Here is an 18,040-nt window from a genome sequence, read left to right as displayed (position 1 = left end):
GCGCAAACTGGCTGGGCTGATGATCCGCTTACTACGCTCTACAGAAAGGCTCTGAGACCAAAATTGCAGAAAGAGATGGCATGTCGTGACGAGGGAAAATCACTGGATCAACTAATTGAACTTTCCATAAGGTTAGACACTCTCCTCCGCACTTGCAACCCACTGTGCTCAATTGCTTCCAGTCCTGTATCCCCTGAGATCTCCGCTGAACCCATGCAATTGGGCAGAACCCGCCTGAACCCAGAGGAACGAGAACGACGGAGAAGAAATCACCTGTGCATCTATTGCGGACTTCCAGGTCATACGAAGGTTTTATGTCCCAACAAGCCTCTCCCTAAAACCCTCTCGGTGAGTGCAACCACTATGTTCACGACCACTAATAATGTTATGAATTTGCCTGTCATTCTGAGAAATAATGGGGATGAAATTGAGACCATGGCCATGATCGATTCAGGAGCCGCTGGCAACTTTATCGATTACACGTTTGCCACCACTCACTCCATTCCTCTAACCTCCTGTGATTCCTCCATAGTCATCACTGCTGTAGACGGGCGCCCTTTGGGAGAGGGACGCATAAAATTCCAGACTCAACCAATCTCTCTTCAAACAGGCTCTCTCCATGAAGAGGAGATTTCCCTTCTTGCCATCGACTCCCCTAAGCACTCTGTAATTCTTGGGTTACCATGGCTACAACTGCATGACCCTCAAGTTTCCTGGAGAACTGGTGAGATCACAAAATGGAGCAATCAATGCTTTGCCCAATGTCTGCATTCTGTTTCCCCTGTCCACATCAACACAATTACCAACACCGAAGACCCTGAACTATGTCATGTTCCTGATGTTTATCATGATTTAACTGAGGCATTTAATAAGCAGAAGGCTACCAAGCTCCCTCCACATCGTGAAAACGATTGTGCCATTGAACTGCTACCAGGCACCACGCCCCCTCGTGGTCGCATCTTCCCCCTCTCTCAACCTGAAACTGAAGCGATGAAGAACTACATCTCTGAGGAGCTAGAAAAGGGCTTTATCCGACCATCTACCTCACCCGCTTCAGCAGGCTTTTTCTTCGTCAAGAAGAAGGATGGCAGCTTACGCCCATGCATTGATTACCGAGGCTTAAATGAGATCACAGTCAAATACCGCTACCCCTTGCCATTGGTTCCAGCCACCCTTGAGCAACTCCGATCCGCCCAGTATTTCACTAAGTTGGACCTCCGTAGTGCATATAACCTCATCCGCATACGACAGGGAGACGAGTGGAAAACCGGGTTCTCTACAATCGACGGCCACTATGAATACCTCGTTATGCCCTTCGGCCTAGCAAACAGTCCTTCCGTGTTCCAGGCTTTTGTAAATGAGGTATTTAGAGACATGCTCAACAAATGGGTCATAGTGTATATTGACGACATCCTGGTCTACTCTAATTCACTATCTGAGCATATTCAGCACGTCAGGGCAGTGCTCGAACGCCTCATTCAGAACCAGCTAAATGCAAAGATCTCCAAGTGTGAATTCCATCAGACCTGCATTTCGTTCTTGGGTTACATCATCAGCCCTGAAGGCGTGGCCATGGACCAGCAAAAGGTCGATTCCGTAACACAATGGCCACAACCTGAGACCATCAGACAACTGCAACGATTCCTGGGCTTTGCTAACTTCTACAGGCGCTTCATAAGGAACTTCAGTTCAGTCGCTGCTCCACTTACCGCCATGGTAAAAGCTAACAACGCTCGCCTAAAATGGAACCCAGACGCTGTTCGAGCGTTTACTCAGCTCAAAACCCGCTTCTCCAGTTCACCCATTCTGCGTCATCCTGATCCCGAGCAACCATTTATTGTTGAAATTGACGCATCCAGCACTGGAATTGGAGCCATCCTGTCTCAAAGATCCCTAATCACGAAGAAGCTCCATCCCTGTGCCTTCTATTCTCGCAAGCTCAACTCCGCTGAACGGAACTACGATGTGGGAAACCGAGAACTCCTCGCCATGAAGGCAGCGCTAGAAGAGTGGAGACACTGGCTTGAAGGCGCCAAACATCCTTTCACTGTCATCACCGATCACAAAAACCTGGAATATATCCGCTCCTGTAAACGTCTGAACCCTAGACAGGCACGATGGGCTCTGTTTTTCACTCGATTCGACTTCCAAGTCACCTATATCCCTGGCTCAAAAAACATCAAAGCAGATGCTCTTTCCCGCCTCTCAGACGATGAAACCTCCGAGTACAATGATGAACCCATAGTCAAAGATCCTCTAATTGTCGCTCCTATCCAGTGGGACATTGAACATGAAATCCTTCAAGCCGCCGAAACCAGTCCCACGCCACAATCCTGTCCAGAAAATAAGATCTTTGTTTCTCCGTCACTTCGAGAAAAACTCATCTCCGAGGTACATGACCACCCCAGTTCCGGTCATCCAGGCAGCACAGCCACCGTGCAATTGATTCAATCCCGCTATTGGTGGCCATCCATAAACAAAGATGTCATTAACTTCATCAATAAATGCTCACCCTGTCAGATGTCTAAACACTCCCGTCACCGTCCAGCTGGATTACTCCAACCCCTGGAGGTGCCACACCGTCCCTGGTCACACATCGCCATAGATTTCGTTACCGATTTACCCATATCTCAGGGCAAAACCACCATCCTCACAGTAGTGTATCGATTTTCGAAATCCTGCCGTCTCATTCCCATATCCAAACTGCCTACAGCCATGGAAACAGCCGAATTACTCTGCGAGTGTGTGTTCCGGTACTATGGTCTCCCCGAAGACATAGTGTCGGATAGAGGTCCCCAGTTCACATCTCGACTCTGGTCCGCATTTTTCAAGAACCTCCAGGTGAATATTAGCCTAACATCCGGCTATCATCCCCAATCCAACGGGCAGACAGAGCGCTTGAACCAGGAGATTGGCAGATTCCTCCGCACATACTGTCACTCTAACCAAAATGAATGGGCTAAATTTCTGATGTGGGCAGAATATGCTCAAAATTCTCTAAGAAAGGCATCTACTGGTCTAACTCCATTTCAATGCGTACTGGGCTTCCAACCTCCTCTCTTTCCCTGGTCCGGCGAGACCTCTGAACTCCCCGCTGTGGACACCTGGTTCAAAAACTGCGAAGAGGTCTGGAACGCAGCTCACACTCACCTCTCTCATGCCGTACGGCGTTTCAAGGAACAAGCCGATCGACACCGACGTTCTGGTCCCATGTATTCCCCAGGACAATGGGTATGGCTTTCCACCCGTGACTTACGCCTCAAACTGCCCTGCAAGAAGCTCAGCCCCAGGTACGTGGGTCCGTTCCAAATTGAAAGACAAATATCTCCTGTTTCGTTCAGACTGACACTCCCTAATCATTTCCGTATTTCTCCCACTTTCCATGTCTCTCTGCTCAAGCCTGCTGCTGGTCCAGCCGAGGCGGATAGGGAGGTGGCAGCCGGTGAACAGGGTCCCCCGCCTGTCATGATCGATGGTGAGGAGGCCTACCAGATCCACGAAATCCTGAGATCCAGACGCCGGGGTGGACAACTCCAATATCTCGTTGATTGGGAGGGGTACGGTCCGGAGGAGAGATCTTGGATTAACCGCAAGGACATCCTAGACACTACACTACTGGAAGAGTTCCACTCACAACATCCGGATATGCCGGCCCCTCGCCCCCGTGGAAGACCCCGGCGTCGAGAATTGCCTCACTTCAGGAGCCGTTCGTTGGGGGGGGGGCTCTGTCACTGACTCGGTCCCAGTCATTCCCCTCGCTGGCCAGCAGAGGTCACCATCTCCGGACTTCTAACCATTACGTCATCCATTCACCTGATCCCAGCACACCTGTTCTCCATTCCACTAATGACCCACGTACCACATATAAGCAGCTCACACACACACTTCAGTGCGAAGTCTTGTTTAGCCCCGGCCAGCATTTCTGAGCATTCTATCCTGCCTGATCTCCCGTTTACCACTTCAGCCCGTTTCACGACTCTGCTCTGTCTTCTGCCTGCCCTCGACCAAAGCCTGTTTCCTCGGACTCTGATTCTCGCTGCCTGCCCCTGACCAAAGCCTGTTACACGGACTCTGAATCACGCTGCCTGCCTCTGACCCAAGCCTGGTAATCACACTGCATCTGTTATCTGCTACTTCCCCTTTGATGTGTATGTTGTATGTCCGCACAGCCGTGCGAGTTGTTGATGTTTAGGTGTGACTTAATAAATACTGGATCCCTAATAAAAAATGGATCCCTCCGTGTCAGTCTCCCCGTTACACTTATGAATTGAATGACAAAAAACTGTGTATATCTGTGAATAATATAACATGTTCTGGTACACTGGTTAGAGTAAACCTATTGTCTATTTTCTTCCAAGCAAAACATGGATGTAGGTGCCAAAGTAGAATTCATCAACTTTTGTCTTTATTTCTTGAAATAACTCATCATCCCTCCATACTCTCTCCACAGTGAAGTCACCCCTGGTATCTGTTACCAGATCACATCAAGCTAAGCCAGTGACCATCAGCTGTCCCTGGATTTGCCAGTGGTAGGCATGTGATTTCTTTAATTTTGCTTCACCCTCTTTAACTGCCGTGTATGATGCCTCTCCATTGTGATTCACATCTAGGCATTTAACCTCTACCAGGTCAAAAGGAGGGTTTTCATTTGGGTCAACCCAACTAAGATATTCAGAAATGGCAGTACAAGCAAAACTCCAGCAACTGACAGAAGTGAAGAACAAACGTTTGGAGAAACCAGGCTTAGTTGTTATTGTTATTATCGTCAGTAAAATAGTCATTTGAGATGTCTCTATTTTGATTTGCTCAGTAAAAATATAATTTATAGATATCTTTAATCCCAATTTCCCGTTCCTTCCAACGGTAACAAGAAACTGCTGCATTATCTCCCTTACAGAAACCTGGCTATCTGCGCATGTACCAGACACAGCTGCTGAACTTTCGGGGTTCTCCATGCACTGCATGGATAGAACGAAGAAACTCACAGGGAAAAGCAAAGGAGGAGGTTTTTGTTTCTTTATTAACAACTCCACGCTCAAGCCAACACAGAGCAGGTGCTCAGGGAACTGTATGGAAGCATAAGCGAGCAGGAAACGTCACACTCTGAGGCAGCGTTTATTGTTACAGGGGACTTTAACAACGCCAATCTCAGGAAAATCGCTCCAAAATACTATCAACAAATCACCACAAACACGCGTGGTGATCGTATCCTGGACCACTGCTATTTTCCATTTCGGGGTGCCTACAAATTCCTCCCCCGCCCACCATTTGTCAAATCAGATCACTTTTCTGTTCTGCTCTTGCCTGCTCACAGGCAGAAACTGAAACAGGAACCACCCACCCTCAGGATGTTTCAGAGCTGGTCAGACTAATCGGATTCCATACTCTAAGACTGTTTTGATCATGTGGACTGGGATATGTTCATGGCAGCTTCTGATGATGACATCATAGTGTACTCAGACACCGTTACATGCTTCATCAGAAAATGCATAGAAGACGTGGTCTCAACAAAAACTGTCTGTATCTACCCCAACCAAAAATCATAGATCAATGGCGAAGTTCGACAGCCCTATGAGTGCGAGCTTCCGCCTATAAATCCAGAAATGCTGAGGAACAAAAACAAGCAAATAACTATCTCAGATAAACCATCAAAGCAGCAAAACGTCAATACAGAGACAAGGTAGAGGGTCAATTTTACACCAATAACGCAAGGAGCATGTGGCAGGGACTTAACTACATCACAGACTTTAAAGGTAACAAATCCGCCACTGTAAACATTGCTGCATCTCTTCTGGATGAGCTCAACTGGTTCTACGCCCACTTTAAAGCCCTGGACAGCATGCACACACTGCACGCTCCTGTGGGCGATACTGAAACCGCCAGCACACTCTCTGTTTGTGTAGTGGACGTAACGAGATCTTTCCGTCGCGTGAACATCTTTAAAGCTACGGGCCCAGATGGCATCCCTAGACGTGTACTTAAAGCATGCGCACACCAGCTAGCGGGGGTTTTCATGGATATCTTTAACCTCTCGCTCTCTCGGTCTGTGGTTCCCACATGCTTTAAGACAGCTACTATTGTGCCCATACCGAGAATCTGCTAAAACCACATGCTTGAATGACTGGCGTCCCGTTGCTCTGACACCCATCATCAGCAAGTGCTTTGAGAAGGTGATTAAAAAGCACATCTGCTCTGTACTACCCGATCACACTGACCCTCTGCAATTTGCATACAGAAATAACCGCTCCACTGATGATGCAATTGCTTTCACCTTGCATACTGCTCTGTCTCACCTGGAAAGCAAAAACACATATGTGAGAATGCTGTTTGTTGACTACAGCTCAGCATTCAACACCATAGTGCCTGCCAAGCTGGTGGTGAAGCTCCAGGCTTGGGGTCTACACAGCTCTCTGTGCAACTGGATCCTGGACTTCCTGTCAAGAAGATGATAGGTGGTCAGAATGAACAACATTACTTCATCCACACTGATCCTCAACACTGGTGCTCCACAGCTCAAACGTCATCGTTAAATTAGCTGATGACACAACTGTGGTGGGCCTAATCACCAATGATGATGAGACTGCCTATAGAGAGAAGTTGCAGACTCTGACGCAGTGGTGTGAGGAAAACCACCTCTCACTCAACATCAGCAAAACCAAGGAGCTGGTGGTTAATTTCAGGAGAGAGAAGAGAGAACACACCCCTTTCACCACAATCAACGGGACACCAGAGGAGAGAGTCAGCACTTTCAAGTTTCTCTGAGTCCACATGGCTGAGGATTTGACATGGACTGCCCACACAAATGCAGTGTTGAGGAAGGCACAACAATGCCTCTTCTTCCTCAGGCGTCTCAGGAGGTTTGGAATGAGCCCCCACATCCTCCGCTCGTTCTACACCTGCACTGTGGAGAGCATCCTGTCTGGTTGTATTACCACCTGGTATGGAAACAGCACCAGCAGCAATCGCAAAGGCCTACATAGGATTGTGCGAACTGCTGGACGTGTAGTAGGACGTGAGCTTCCCTCCCTCCAGGACATTTACACCAGGCGGTGCATGAGGAAAGCCAAGAGAATCATCAGAGACTCCAGTCACCCAAGCCATAGACTTTTCTCTCTGCTACCCTCAGGCAGACGGTTTCGCAGCATCCGGTCATGCACCAGCCGGCTGAAGGAAAGTTTCTTCCCTCAGACTATCAGGCTGATGAACACTTAACAAACCTCAAACAGACTCTTCCATACCCCTCACTGCACACCATTAATATGTAGCATGCACTGCACTTTTACCAATCGATACTTGAAACAATACTGCCTACAACTATGTGGACACCTATTCATTGCACATATCGCTGTCAATTTTACATTGTCCTGTTTTTTTGGGAGTAATCTGTTGTATTTTGCACTGTCTCTATTTTGTACTGTATTTTGTCGTTATATCTGTATTTTGTACTTTCTGGAGCCAGCACCTAAGCTTTTCGCTCATCATAGCACACGTGCTGCTGATGATGTAACAATAAAAGTGATTTGATTTTAATATATATATATATGTATATATATATATATATATATATATGTATATATATGTATATATATATATATATATATATATATATATATATATATATATATATATATATATATATATATATATATATATATATTATTGGAACATGATCTTTACTTCTAATGATTTTCAGCATAAAAGTAAAATCACCCATTTTGACTCATACAGTGTATTTTTGGCTACTGCAAGACTGATAAACGGTAAGTAACAATTGACTAGATATCTGTCAGTAGTGATACACAAATAAACAAGGAGGACGTATAAATCTCTTCATTTATTTTAAGCACTATTCTTTCAATAATGTTTGAACATGTTTCTCTTTTATCTATTATTTTTGTAGATTTTGTCTTGATGTTGCTGGACAATGAAGAACAGACAGGAACTGGACAGCTTGTGATGGCAGTAACTGCGCAGAACAGCTGCTTCTACAAGCGACAGCCCAAATCTTACCAAGATCATCATGAGACTGTTCTTCCACGCCTGAACCCAGAGCTGCTTGTGTTGCCAATGTTTGACCTATGCAGTGTATCTGCTTGGCATCTAAACCGTATACGTGAAAGCTGTCAAACACAGTCCAGTTACTCAAGTCTAAACTGTTGCTTTAAACTGAGATTGTCAAAGTTTGAACTGTCTCAAAGGGTGGTCTGCAATCTTGACCAGGGGGGAAATATTTGTTGTATTAGTATATGATATTGTAGTATAAAACAACATATTGTCTAACAGTAAAACCTTCTCTGTGGTTCCATTTGGCTAAACAGACTCCACAAATTAGTGTTAAATCATAGTAAACATAGTATATGGCACTACTGGTTTGTTAAAGAGATTCCTTCAGCTAATAATGAATATTCTGTCATCTTTTACTCAGCCCTTACTATAAGTTTCTTTCTTCTGTTATACACAAAAGTAGATATTTTGAAAAATGCTGGAAACCTGTAACTACAGGGTATATGCCGAGCTAGTGTTTTTCCCATACTGATAAACTTCCGATGACCTGTTATTGGGATTTTTTTTTTTTCAATTTACACGGTTCCTTTTACAGCATGGATGTTGTAATGTAATTAAAATGCATTCAGTGAAATAAACTTTGGCATTCATTTAGTTGCTCAAGCTTAAAACAAGACTAAAAGCTTTTTACTCGCACGCCTCCGTCAGAATCAGCAGGCTAGCGTAGCTCCATTGCATATACTGGGGCAAAATAAATGCTCATATTATAAAGACATGGCAGGGAAAATGTAATTTAATGCAGTGCTTCTTGTACAATCTGAGACCCACTTTATATCGGATATCACTCAGCCAGTGGAGGTCGCTGATTTTGAAAGAAAACTGACCTTAAATGTCCAGATTTTTTCATTGGCATACAGTTGACCGAAAGCAAATAACCCAGGTTACTCACAAATTCAAAGTCTTATTAACATGCTTCGGCATATACCCTATCGACTTCCATTGTATTTGTTTTCCTACTGTGGATATCAATGGTTACAGATTTTCAGATTTGTATCTTCAGTGTTCAACAGAGGAAAGAACCTCATCGGTTTGGAAGCACTTGAGTAAATAGTTTAGGGAGAACTCTCTTTTTAATTGAGTAAGGAGTCATTTAGAAAACTCACAGAAATAATGATCAGAGCTTCAGTTTGATTCACAGGGTTTTATCTGAATTTTTAACAATATATAAAAGCAATTCATCACAAAACAATTCAAAGAACAATTCATTACGAAACAATCATGAACACTTAATTATAAAACAATCAGTCTCTCTTATGACAGAACACCAGATTCATTTATGAGGTAGAAAATAGTTGAGCAGATCTTTGATGACACTTTAGAGGAGAAAACTGACAGCACTGGATTTCCTGATGGAGTTTCATCTTTAATTCAGTTCAATTCATCTTCATTTCTATAGCGCTTTTACAATGTGAATTGTGTCAAAGCAGCCTAACATAGAAGTAAATTGAAACTGTGTCAGTCCAGTTTTCACAGTTGAAGTTCAGTTCAGTTCAGTGTAGTTTAATTGTCACTGCTGAAAGTCCAAACACTGAAGAGCAAATCCATCGATGCGCAGCTCCACAAGTCCCAACCAAGCAAGCCAGCGGCGACAGTGGCGAGGAACAAAACTTCACCATTTGACAAAAGTGAAGGAAAAAAACCTCGAGAGAAACCAGGCTCGGTTGGGCACGACCATTTCTCCTGTGGCCAAAGGTCTTGTGCAGAGCTGCGGTCTAGGCACCATTCATTACCATTATTGTCATTAATTACTCAGCTCATGTCCTTAGTTCATATTCATGTTTAGTTCATATTGAGAACAGAAATTAAAACATTTGAGATGAAATCTGAGAGCTCTCTGACCCTCAAACCGCATGTTCAGAAGAGCCCAGTGCACTGTATGTGTGTCGCACTGCTGACGTTTAACCCAGAGGCCTGCGCGACTTCCTCTCATTTAAACAAAGCGTGGGCACATCTGAGGTAAACGTCAGCAGTGGACACACATACAGTGCAGGACAGAGTTCTCATGGTTTGATTTCATCTCAAATATTTTCATTTGTTTTCTGAAGATGAGGAAAGGTGTCAGGGGTTTGGAGCTACAGCTGTCATTTTGAAGCGAAACTTCTTTAATGCAGAAAGAAAAACACAAAAATAATAAAACAAAAATAATGACTTCAGATGTCCTGTACTGCACTGGATGCGTCGCACTGCTGACGGATAACCCAGAGGCCTGCGCGACTTCCTCTCATTTAAACAAAGCGTGGGCACATCTGAGGTAAACATCAGCAGTGAGACACACATACAGTGCAGGACAGAGCTCTCATCAACACACGTCATGAACTGACACTGAAGAAAAGTAAGGTCTTAGGGGTTTGGAATGACATGAGGGAGTAATTAATAACTTTAATAGTCTTGTGAAATTTCTGGAAATGCTGCTCTCCTTTCTCGCTTCTTTAGTGTTTTCTAAAATGAAGAAAAACAATCAGAAACAACACAAAGTTATTTAAGCAGTGATATGAAGGGCTGTCAAATAAGAGTTGTGACTCTAAAAGAGCAGAAGAGAAATCAACAGGAATAGCATGAAGCAAAGAAAGAATGAAGATGTACTTTTGTGCTCGGTGTGTTCCTCTACCTCATCTTTTCTAACTGCAGCACAGGATTTGGGGTCTTTGGATTGATCCACTGGTGCTCTTCTACCTCATGTAACTTTAGCCGGTTAACTGGATTACGGATGAAACACTGGGAAATCATGTCCTGGCATTCTGAAAAGTGACACAGAGAGTGTGAAATATGTCTGCATACTCAAGATTCATGAACGTGTTTAAATCTTACGACATCAAATTACAAAACATCCACAATGAAACTTTAATATCTACAGTAACCATTATATTTAATCCTTTTTACTTGTGATTGACATATTTTACTCTGTCACTGAGGCTGAGATTGTTCAGAGGTGTCTGCTTACCTGTAGATAACCTGGGGCGTATCTCAGCGGATTGAAACATTATTGAATCTTCGTCATCAAAGGGCAAATCTGCATGCAATATTTCATACAGCACGATGCCAATTGTCCAGACGTTTACTGGGTCAGCATGGAATATGGGGCCCATGAAAATCTCAGGTGGCGTGCATATAATAGCTCCTGTAAGAGAGACATTTTCAGAATTCAGTAATTTCATAAGACAATACTGTGAGCAAAGAATCTAACACAAAATGCCAACTCACCTCGATAATCATCGCTGTTGAAAGGCTCGCTGGTAATTGGCCAAGCACAACCAAAGTCGATCAATTTGAGCTGTAATCGGGGTTGAGTCACCAGGATGTTCTCCGTGTGGATATCTCCATGGAAAACTCCACGCTCAGTGCAGAACTTTACAGCTTGGATCAACTGACACATTAACTGGCGTGCTCGCTTTTCACCAACGTCCACTGTATCGTTGATGTACTGATCCAAGGTCTGGCATGACTCTGCGTACTCCAGACTGAGAATGAAGTTGTTCTCATACTCAACCCAGTCGTGTAATCCGATGATGTTTGGACATTGCGGAGCATTCATCAACTTAAGCATCATTGCCACTTCCGCAAGCACAGGTGTGGAATGACCATCCTAGAAAAAAAAAAAAAAAAAATTTCAACGATATTACCAAAGCAGAATGGCACAAAGTACAGGAACAAAATCTTCACTAAGTAAATAATCACTGAGCTCCATGTTCTGACACATGTTTGCTTGTATTTGAGAATTTACTCATGCAGTTTAAGCTAAAAGAGGACTCTACATGTGTGTTTTCTTTCCGTCTCTGTGGCTGAGCACATGCACACAACAGCACAAGGTCTCTTCAGCACTATTGAAGACATGAATGAACTATCTACACTCTAATAAATCAAGCACTTCCCATGCTGCAAAAGTCACACTACATGATTTCACTGATGTCCACGTGAAACTGAGCTTTGTGTAGAAATGAATGCAGACTGCTTTACAAGGGGCCGGGATACTGTATGTCGCAATGATCATTTTTATCTGCATTAATGTTAAACTAATTTTCATTAACTCCACAGCCCTACATTCATGTGTTCAAAACCTGTCTCTGGGTTTATTTCTTCTGCTGAACACAAAAGAAGATTTTTAATGTTGAAAACCAGTAAGCACTTCATACTTCATAAGTATTTTCTAGGGATGTAACAGTATCAGAATTTCCCGGTACGATAATACCTCGGAATGAATGGCACGGTACGGTATTTATTGAATAATTTACAGGAAAAACAAAACTAATAAAAAGACTCGAAAAAAGTGCCAAAAGTGTTTATTTACCTTAGCACTGAACATATTAATGACATACAAATTAGCCATCTATCTGTAAGTTTCGAAACAGGAACTTAAATTTTTCAATTTAAATAACAAAAAACTATTAAACCATATAAAAAAAATATAGTTTCAATTTAGTATTGTTGAAAACTCATCACGTTCAACATTTAATCACCCACACACTTAGATAGAGATGGGTTTTTTAAGGAAAATTATCATATAACTATAATCTGGTAAAAGCTGGGATCTCTGGGCATGTCCCCTGCAACAGAAAAAAAACCCTCTCATTTGGGACTGATGTTTCTGGGACAGAGAGATATGATTTAGCCAAGGTTGACAGCAGTGGCATTGTCTTTTCACCACCATTTGAGAGGACAAGCCATGAGTGAGATAGAGGTCTCTTTGCGGTACAAGACAATGTCTGCATTAATCTAACAAGTGTGCTGTGTTCTGCAGTCCCCATTACTTTTTTTAGTCGTATTCCCTGACTTATATTTCACCACAGTCTGGCAGTGCCTGCATATTGTTTTTTTCTTTGTCTGTCACCTATTCTCCTTTTTCGTATCTTTTTAGAAAGAAACCGAAATGCTTCCACACATCCGATTTAAAACCCGCTTTAGGTTCGATAATTTCCAGCTTTTTCTTCACCGCTACTAGCAACACACTCCATTTCTGCATTACTGGATCTGTAGTGACAACAGACCGCAAAGGATGATGGGAATTGTAGTTCCCGCAACCTCCCGTTCGCTTCATTCGCCTAAGCAAACTTTTCTCAGAAATATAGTTTTATTGAGTCATACGCCTTGGGTAATATTGAAAAAAATTACTATTGAGGTATGACGTATTTACAATGTTGTTACATCCCTAGTATTTTCTTCTACAATGGAAGTCAGTGGCTCCCTGATTCCAACATATCTGCTTTTGAGTTCAGTTTAAATTGGTCCAGACAGGTACAGGACAAGTGAAGGACGAGTAAATGGTCAGCACATTTTCACTGTTGTTTAAATTATTCAACTTACAATGTCAAGATAACGGTCGTCTTCATTCTTGTTGATAAACTTCAGGGCAACCTGCGGAGAAAAAACAACAAATTTAATTAAAGACAACAAATTAATTATATTTAATAATCAGGATTAAAATTTTGACTGAATTTAAAAAATAGTTCTCTACCTTTTCACTTTTACGAAGTTTGTGAGATGCCACAAACACCTGGCCAAAAGCTCCTTCTCCAATCACGGCTCCTACTTCAAAATCAGACAAATCAAATCCTGAAACACAGAAAAAGAGCAGGGAGATTTACTTGGATTGTCTGGTATGAAACGGATCAAATAGATGACTCCAATCCTTTGAATCTGGATTTAATGCAATGAGCTGAAAGCAGTAACTTCTATCAGAAATACAGAAGTAAATTGATTACTAATTTATATTAATTATGAGTTACAGAAACAGAAAAAAATGATGACTTACCACGAGTGGGTCCAGAAGCCTCTTTAGGCTCCTCAGGAACCTGGCCTGGCAGACATACTGCCTCAGGGTTTGCTTCCTCCAGCTCTGGTTGTGGCGTAAATTGCTGGACTATATCTGTGTCACAGCACAGGAAAAGGCGCGTTGCAGCCTTCCATACTCTCTTAAAGAAAGCAGAGACTTTTTTCCCTTTCCTTCCTTTCTTGGGTTTTTCTAAAATGAAGAAAACAAACAGAAACATCTCCATGAACAGAGCTGCAGCTACTAATTAATACGCAACCCACAGTACAACAAATGACACTGTCTGATTTACAAGCTAAAAACAACAAAGCACAAAAATAACAGATGGCAGAAATAAAATGAACCAAATTCAAGATGACTCACCATCAGTCCCATCAATTTTAGAGGGGTGTTGAACAGACGGAGGCGACTCAGGACAGGCCGAATCTGCATCCGTCATGTTCTTAATATTGGTGAGGCCATGGACACTGATTGGCTGAGGATCTTCCCAGATCTGGCCTGGTAGACACACCAGCTCAGTATCAACATGACCTGTCTTGGCCGTTGAGGACTCAGGACGGGCCGGATCTGCTGTTTGCTTGATGCTGAAGGGGCCCGGAACACTCAATGGCTGAAGATCTTCACAGATCTGGACTGGCGGACGCATCTGCTCAGGGTCGACATGATCTGCGACAGTCGTTGGCTTGATCCTGGATGGTCCTGGAACAGACAATGACTCAAGGCGGTCGCAGACCTGGACTGGTGGACACATCTGCTCAGGGTCAACATGATCTGTGAGGGCCGTTGAGGACTCTGGACGGGCCGGATCTGCATTTGGCACATCTGCTGTTTGCTTGATGCTGAAGGGGCCCGGAACACTCAACGGCTGAGGTTCTTCACAGACCTGGCCTGGCAGCCACACCGGCTTAGGGTCCGCATGTGCTGTGACGGTCCTGGAGGGACCTGAAACAGGCAGATGCTCGAAATCATCGATATCCGACTGTGGTTCAAAGGAAACCACTCTGTTCCAGTCACAGCAAAGGAAAGGGCGCTTTACAGCCTTCCATGCTCTCTTAAAGAAAGCAGAAGCTTTATTCCCTTTCCTCCTTTTCTCTGGGTTTTCTAAAGTAAAGGAAACGAACAGGGAAATATTAGAAAACTCTTTAACCACAGGTTTAAAATAGACAAACTGCTGTAAATTAGACAAATAAAAAATAATCACACAAAAGAAATAACAATAACAAATATACAATTATAATAAAAAATGTTTAAAAACTGAAATTAATTTTGTGGAATTGCAAATCATTTCTATGATGTAAAATGACACACACAAGCTGACAAATAGTCGATAAGTCATAAGTCCATATTAGACATCAGAAAAATCCTATAAGCAACTATTTAATAAAAATAAAAATTTTACTCCTGCTCACACAAAATGCAAACTATTATAACTGATTTTGATTCAATATTCTGAGTTTTACCAGTTATAGTTTGAGCTATTTAACAATCACCATCACAATGTTTAATCAAATTTATGTAGCCTTTTTTTTGTCAGTGGGTGCTACATATACATCTACATTCTTCATCAAGCACCACTTCACCACAAAAACTAATGAAACTAAATCAACATTTTTCAGCCTTCCATTAGCAATCGTCAAACTCAAAGTGAACAATTTCTCTCGCTCTGGAGCTTCAGTTGAGAAATCTGTGAGTAAATTATAACTTTAAACATTTAACAATCAGTCTTAGAAATACAATTGAAAATAGAAGTCTTACTCCAGAACTTCAGTTACAGAAACAGAGCTCTAGACCTTTATTAATATGGAGGTAAAGTTGGTTTTATAATTGCACATTTGTTCTTTTAACAGTGTCTATATTGTTTACCATGCTAATTTTAATAGTGGGTCTGAAATCGCATGTAAGAATGACTTCAAATCAACATTAGCACTATTTAGTTGACTGTAAACACTGTTATATGATAATAGTCATTAGCTGTTAATATGATTTCCCCATTTAGAATTTGAAACAATATTTTTCTGTTATTATATTATTAAGGAGAAAGTCAGAATGTGTGAATATAAAACCAAATTTACCTCAATTGTATTATTTCATCCCTGCTTGAACAAATAAAGACTTAAATATAATATTCTCACGCAGTTTGCTAAAATAAAACAAATATTCCTCCACACACATAGGATTTAAATTAAAGTAATGTTAAGATGTTTTTTTTTTATCAGTAAAGTTAACAAAGCACAATTTCTGTTGAGTGGAAATGAGAAACTTATAAGCCAGAATGTCAATACATAAAATATCAGCAGGACTCAAAACACAGAGTCAGAAAATATACAATATCAGAACTACACTAAACAATTACAAACATGAAAGGTTGAATATTTGCCTCTTAAGTCGGTAAGTCGCCTTATATGGCAATATATCATTGTTATTATACTTTTTATTAAATAATGCATGGGAATACACCGTTTTTGTAAACTCTTATCTCACCTGTTGGGCTTCTCATTACGGTAGGAGGTGTAGGAGAAGCCATTGTGTCACTTTGATGATTATCGTTGACAAATACAGGCTTAATCAAATTAACTCGAGTAAAAAACACAGCTGACATGTTATTTGCCATTTGAGATGCAAAACAAGTCGCTAAAGTCGTTAAATCACTGTTCACTGTAGTTGTTCGTTTGTCACTCTGAGGAAATTCTAAACTTGTTCTGTCCTATGACGTAATGGCATTCTATTTATGTCATCATCGGTGATGTGAGCAGGGCGGGGTCATCCAAGATGGCGCTCTGCTCGGTCAAGTTTTATTGAGCTCCACAACTCAGTTGCTGTTTTTGCTAGAGAATAAATTTATAACAGATAAAGTGTGACATATACCGCGATGAAAGCTTCAGTAATTATTATCAAATTCTATCAGAAATATCAGTATCAACTGCAGCTGTACGAGCAGCACCAGCGAAGATACATTCATTATCTTTTACCAATAAAGTATACAAACATGAATTAAATGTATTTATCAATAAATCAAGAAAAAATGTTTTATGATTTATTAGGCAAATAACAAACTGGACCGCACAAATAACCTCACTAGAAATTGGCCTTCTGAATAATAAAACAATAACAACAGTAATAATTATAATAATGTCCTTCCCTTTTTATGCCTCTCTTGTAAATAAGTCAAATTCACTGATAATGACAATCATTATATTATCGCTAAAATATGATCATTATCAGGGGATTTGACTCATTATATAAAACGTGTTGATTTATGGACTACTTTTGGTGCTGGGCCCTTTTTTATTCATTGTTTTGTATTAAACAACAGCTGCCATTTAATATTAATTGAACATTTTATTTAATAATTTCAGTCTAATAAAAAAGAAAACGAATTAAAAGAAATAAAATAATGATAAAATGAAATAAATACTTAAAGAAATAAAAGTAAAATTGATGAATGAAGAGAAAATGCTTCATATTTGCCTAAAGATCGCGTAGTTGAACATGACTTGTTGGCTTTTTTTGGCAGATGAAGGAAAATCAGAACACATGTTTTATGCTAATAGTAACGTTAAGTGTGTCTTGATTTATTTGGCACTTTACGTGTGTTTAGCTGTAAAAGCGCACCTACAGGTGTTTCTCTAAACAGGATTTTCTCCAGCTCATCATTTATTTAATTTAAACTCATTTTGTGTAAAAGAATACATTGATTATCATCTGGAGTGTGTCCCAGACCGCAATATGAAGTGGTTTGAGCGATTGGATTAATATCAGATCAAGCGAATGAAGTGAGCAGGTGTAAACAGCCTCATAACAAGGACGTGACGGGATCAGCGCCTTTTGCTGTGATATTTGACGGCGGAGGACTCCGCTTGGTAGTAAAGCCTTTATCGGACAGTTATTTTCCAAAATTGTAATGGCACAGCAGTCAAAAATAAATAGGGAAAGGGAGGTCATGTACGAGACAAATCAATAACGGCAATTATACAGGACGCTCCGGCTAATAATGCGGCCAGCCTAGAACCTGAACGGGACAAATTCTCATCTGTTAGGAAGTAACGTCAGCCTTACCCTGTTTGCCAGTCTGTTTGAACATATGTTCAATATTCTGCGACAATGACGCTGCTGCCTGCTTTCTCTTCGTCTCTCTTGCTCTTTTCGACCAATAATAACATTATTCACTATGGATGTCGCATCATAGATTCAAATGTCAGTTAAAGTTACCGC

At 41.6% G+C, this 18,040-nt stretch overlaps 1 protein-coding gene and 1 long non-coding RNA gene across 4 annotated transcripts in view; one reads left to right on the top strand and one right to left on the bottom strand.

The window, feature by feature from the left end:
- Positions 1 to 10,173, top strand: part of LOC141385717 (uncharacterized) — a 21,042-nt gene extending 10,869 nt beyond the window's left edge. Inside the window, exons 3-4 of one of the 2 annotated variants that reach the window (XR_012406597.1) lie at positions 4,451 to 4,529; positions 4,611 to 7,530. This is a non-coding gene — a long non-coding RNA (uncharacterized lncRNA). Of the gene's footprint in view, positions 1 to 4,450; positions 4,530 to 4,610; positions 7,531 to 7,900 lie in introns of those variants that run through there. The other variant, XR_012406589.1, reaches the window with a different exon arrangement.
- LOC137494821 (uncharacterized) lies at positions 8,576 to 18,040 on the bottom strand. 2 transcript variants are annotated; one of them, XM_073951732.1, is made up of 9 exons: positions 16,310 to 18,040; positions 14,192 to 14,929; positions 13,811 to 14,020; positions 13,514 to 13,611; positions 13,363 to 13,413; positions 11,266 to 11,647; positions 11,006 to 11,182; positions 10,673 to 10,802; positions 8,576 to 10,503 (listed from the first exon to the last, which is right to left on the bottom strand). In XM_073951732.1, the coding sequence occupies exons 1-9, from the start codon at positions 16,437 to 16,439 to the stop codon at positions 10,494 to 10,496; spliced, it is 1,926 nt and encodes a 641-aa protein (XP_073807833.1). In that variant the 5' UTR covers positions 16,440 to 18,040; the 3' UTR covers positions 8,576 to 10,493. The 2 variants fall into 2 exon arrangements, with proteins under 2 accessions (XP_073807833.1, XP_073807842.1); XM_073951741.1 differs by having other exon boundaries at positions 10,648 to 10,802; positions 16,310 to 17,986.

The sequence above is a fragment of the Danio rerio genome, chromosome 1 (genome assembly GCF_049306965.1).
Source record: "Danio rerio strain Tuebingen ecotype United States chromosome 1, GRCz12tu, whole genome shotgun sequence".
Lineage (NCBI taxonomy): Eukaryota > Metazoa > Chordata > Actinopteri > Cypriniformes > Danionidae > Danio > Danio rerio.
The sequence above is the reverse complement of the archived record's forward strand: the minus strand, read 5'-3'. Positions and strand labels throughout refer to the sequence as shown.

Bases quoted from the DNA above. Each gene is read 5' to 3' on its own strand.
- LOC137494821 (XM_073951732.1), bottom strand. From the start codon at position 16,439: ATGGCAAATAACATGTCAGCTGTGTTTTTTACTCGAGTTAATTTGATT. The intron at 13,612-13,810 runs GTAAGTCATCAT...TCTGTGTTTCAG, and splicing joins GGCTTCTGGACCCACTCGTG to GATTTGATTTGTCTGATTTT. The intron at 11,183-11,265 runs GTGAGTTGGCAT...TCTCTCTTACAG, and splicing joins CAACAGCGATGATTATCGAG to GAGCTATTATATGCACGCCA.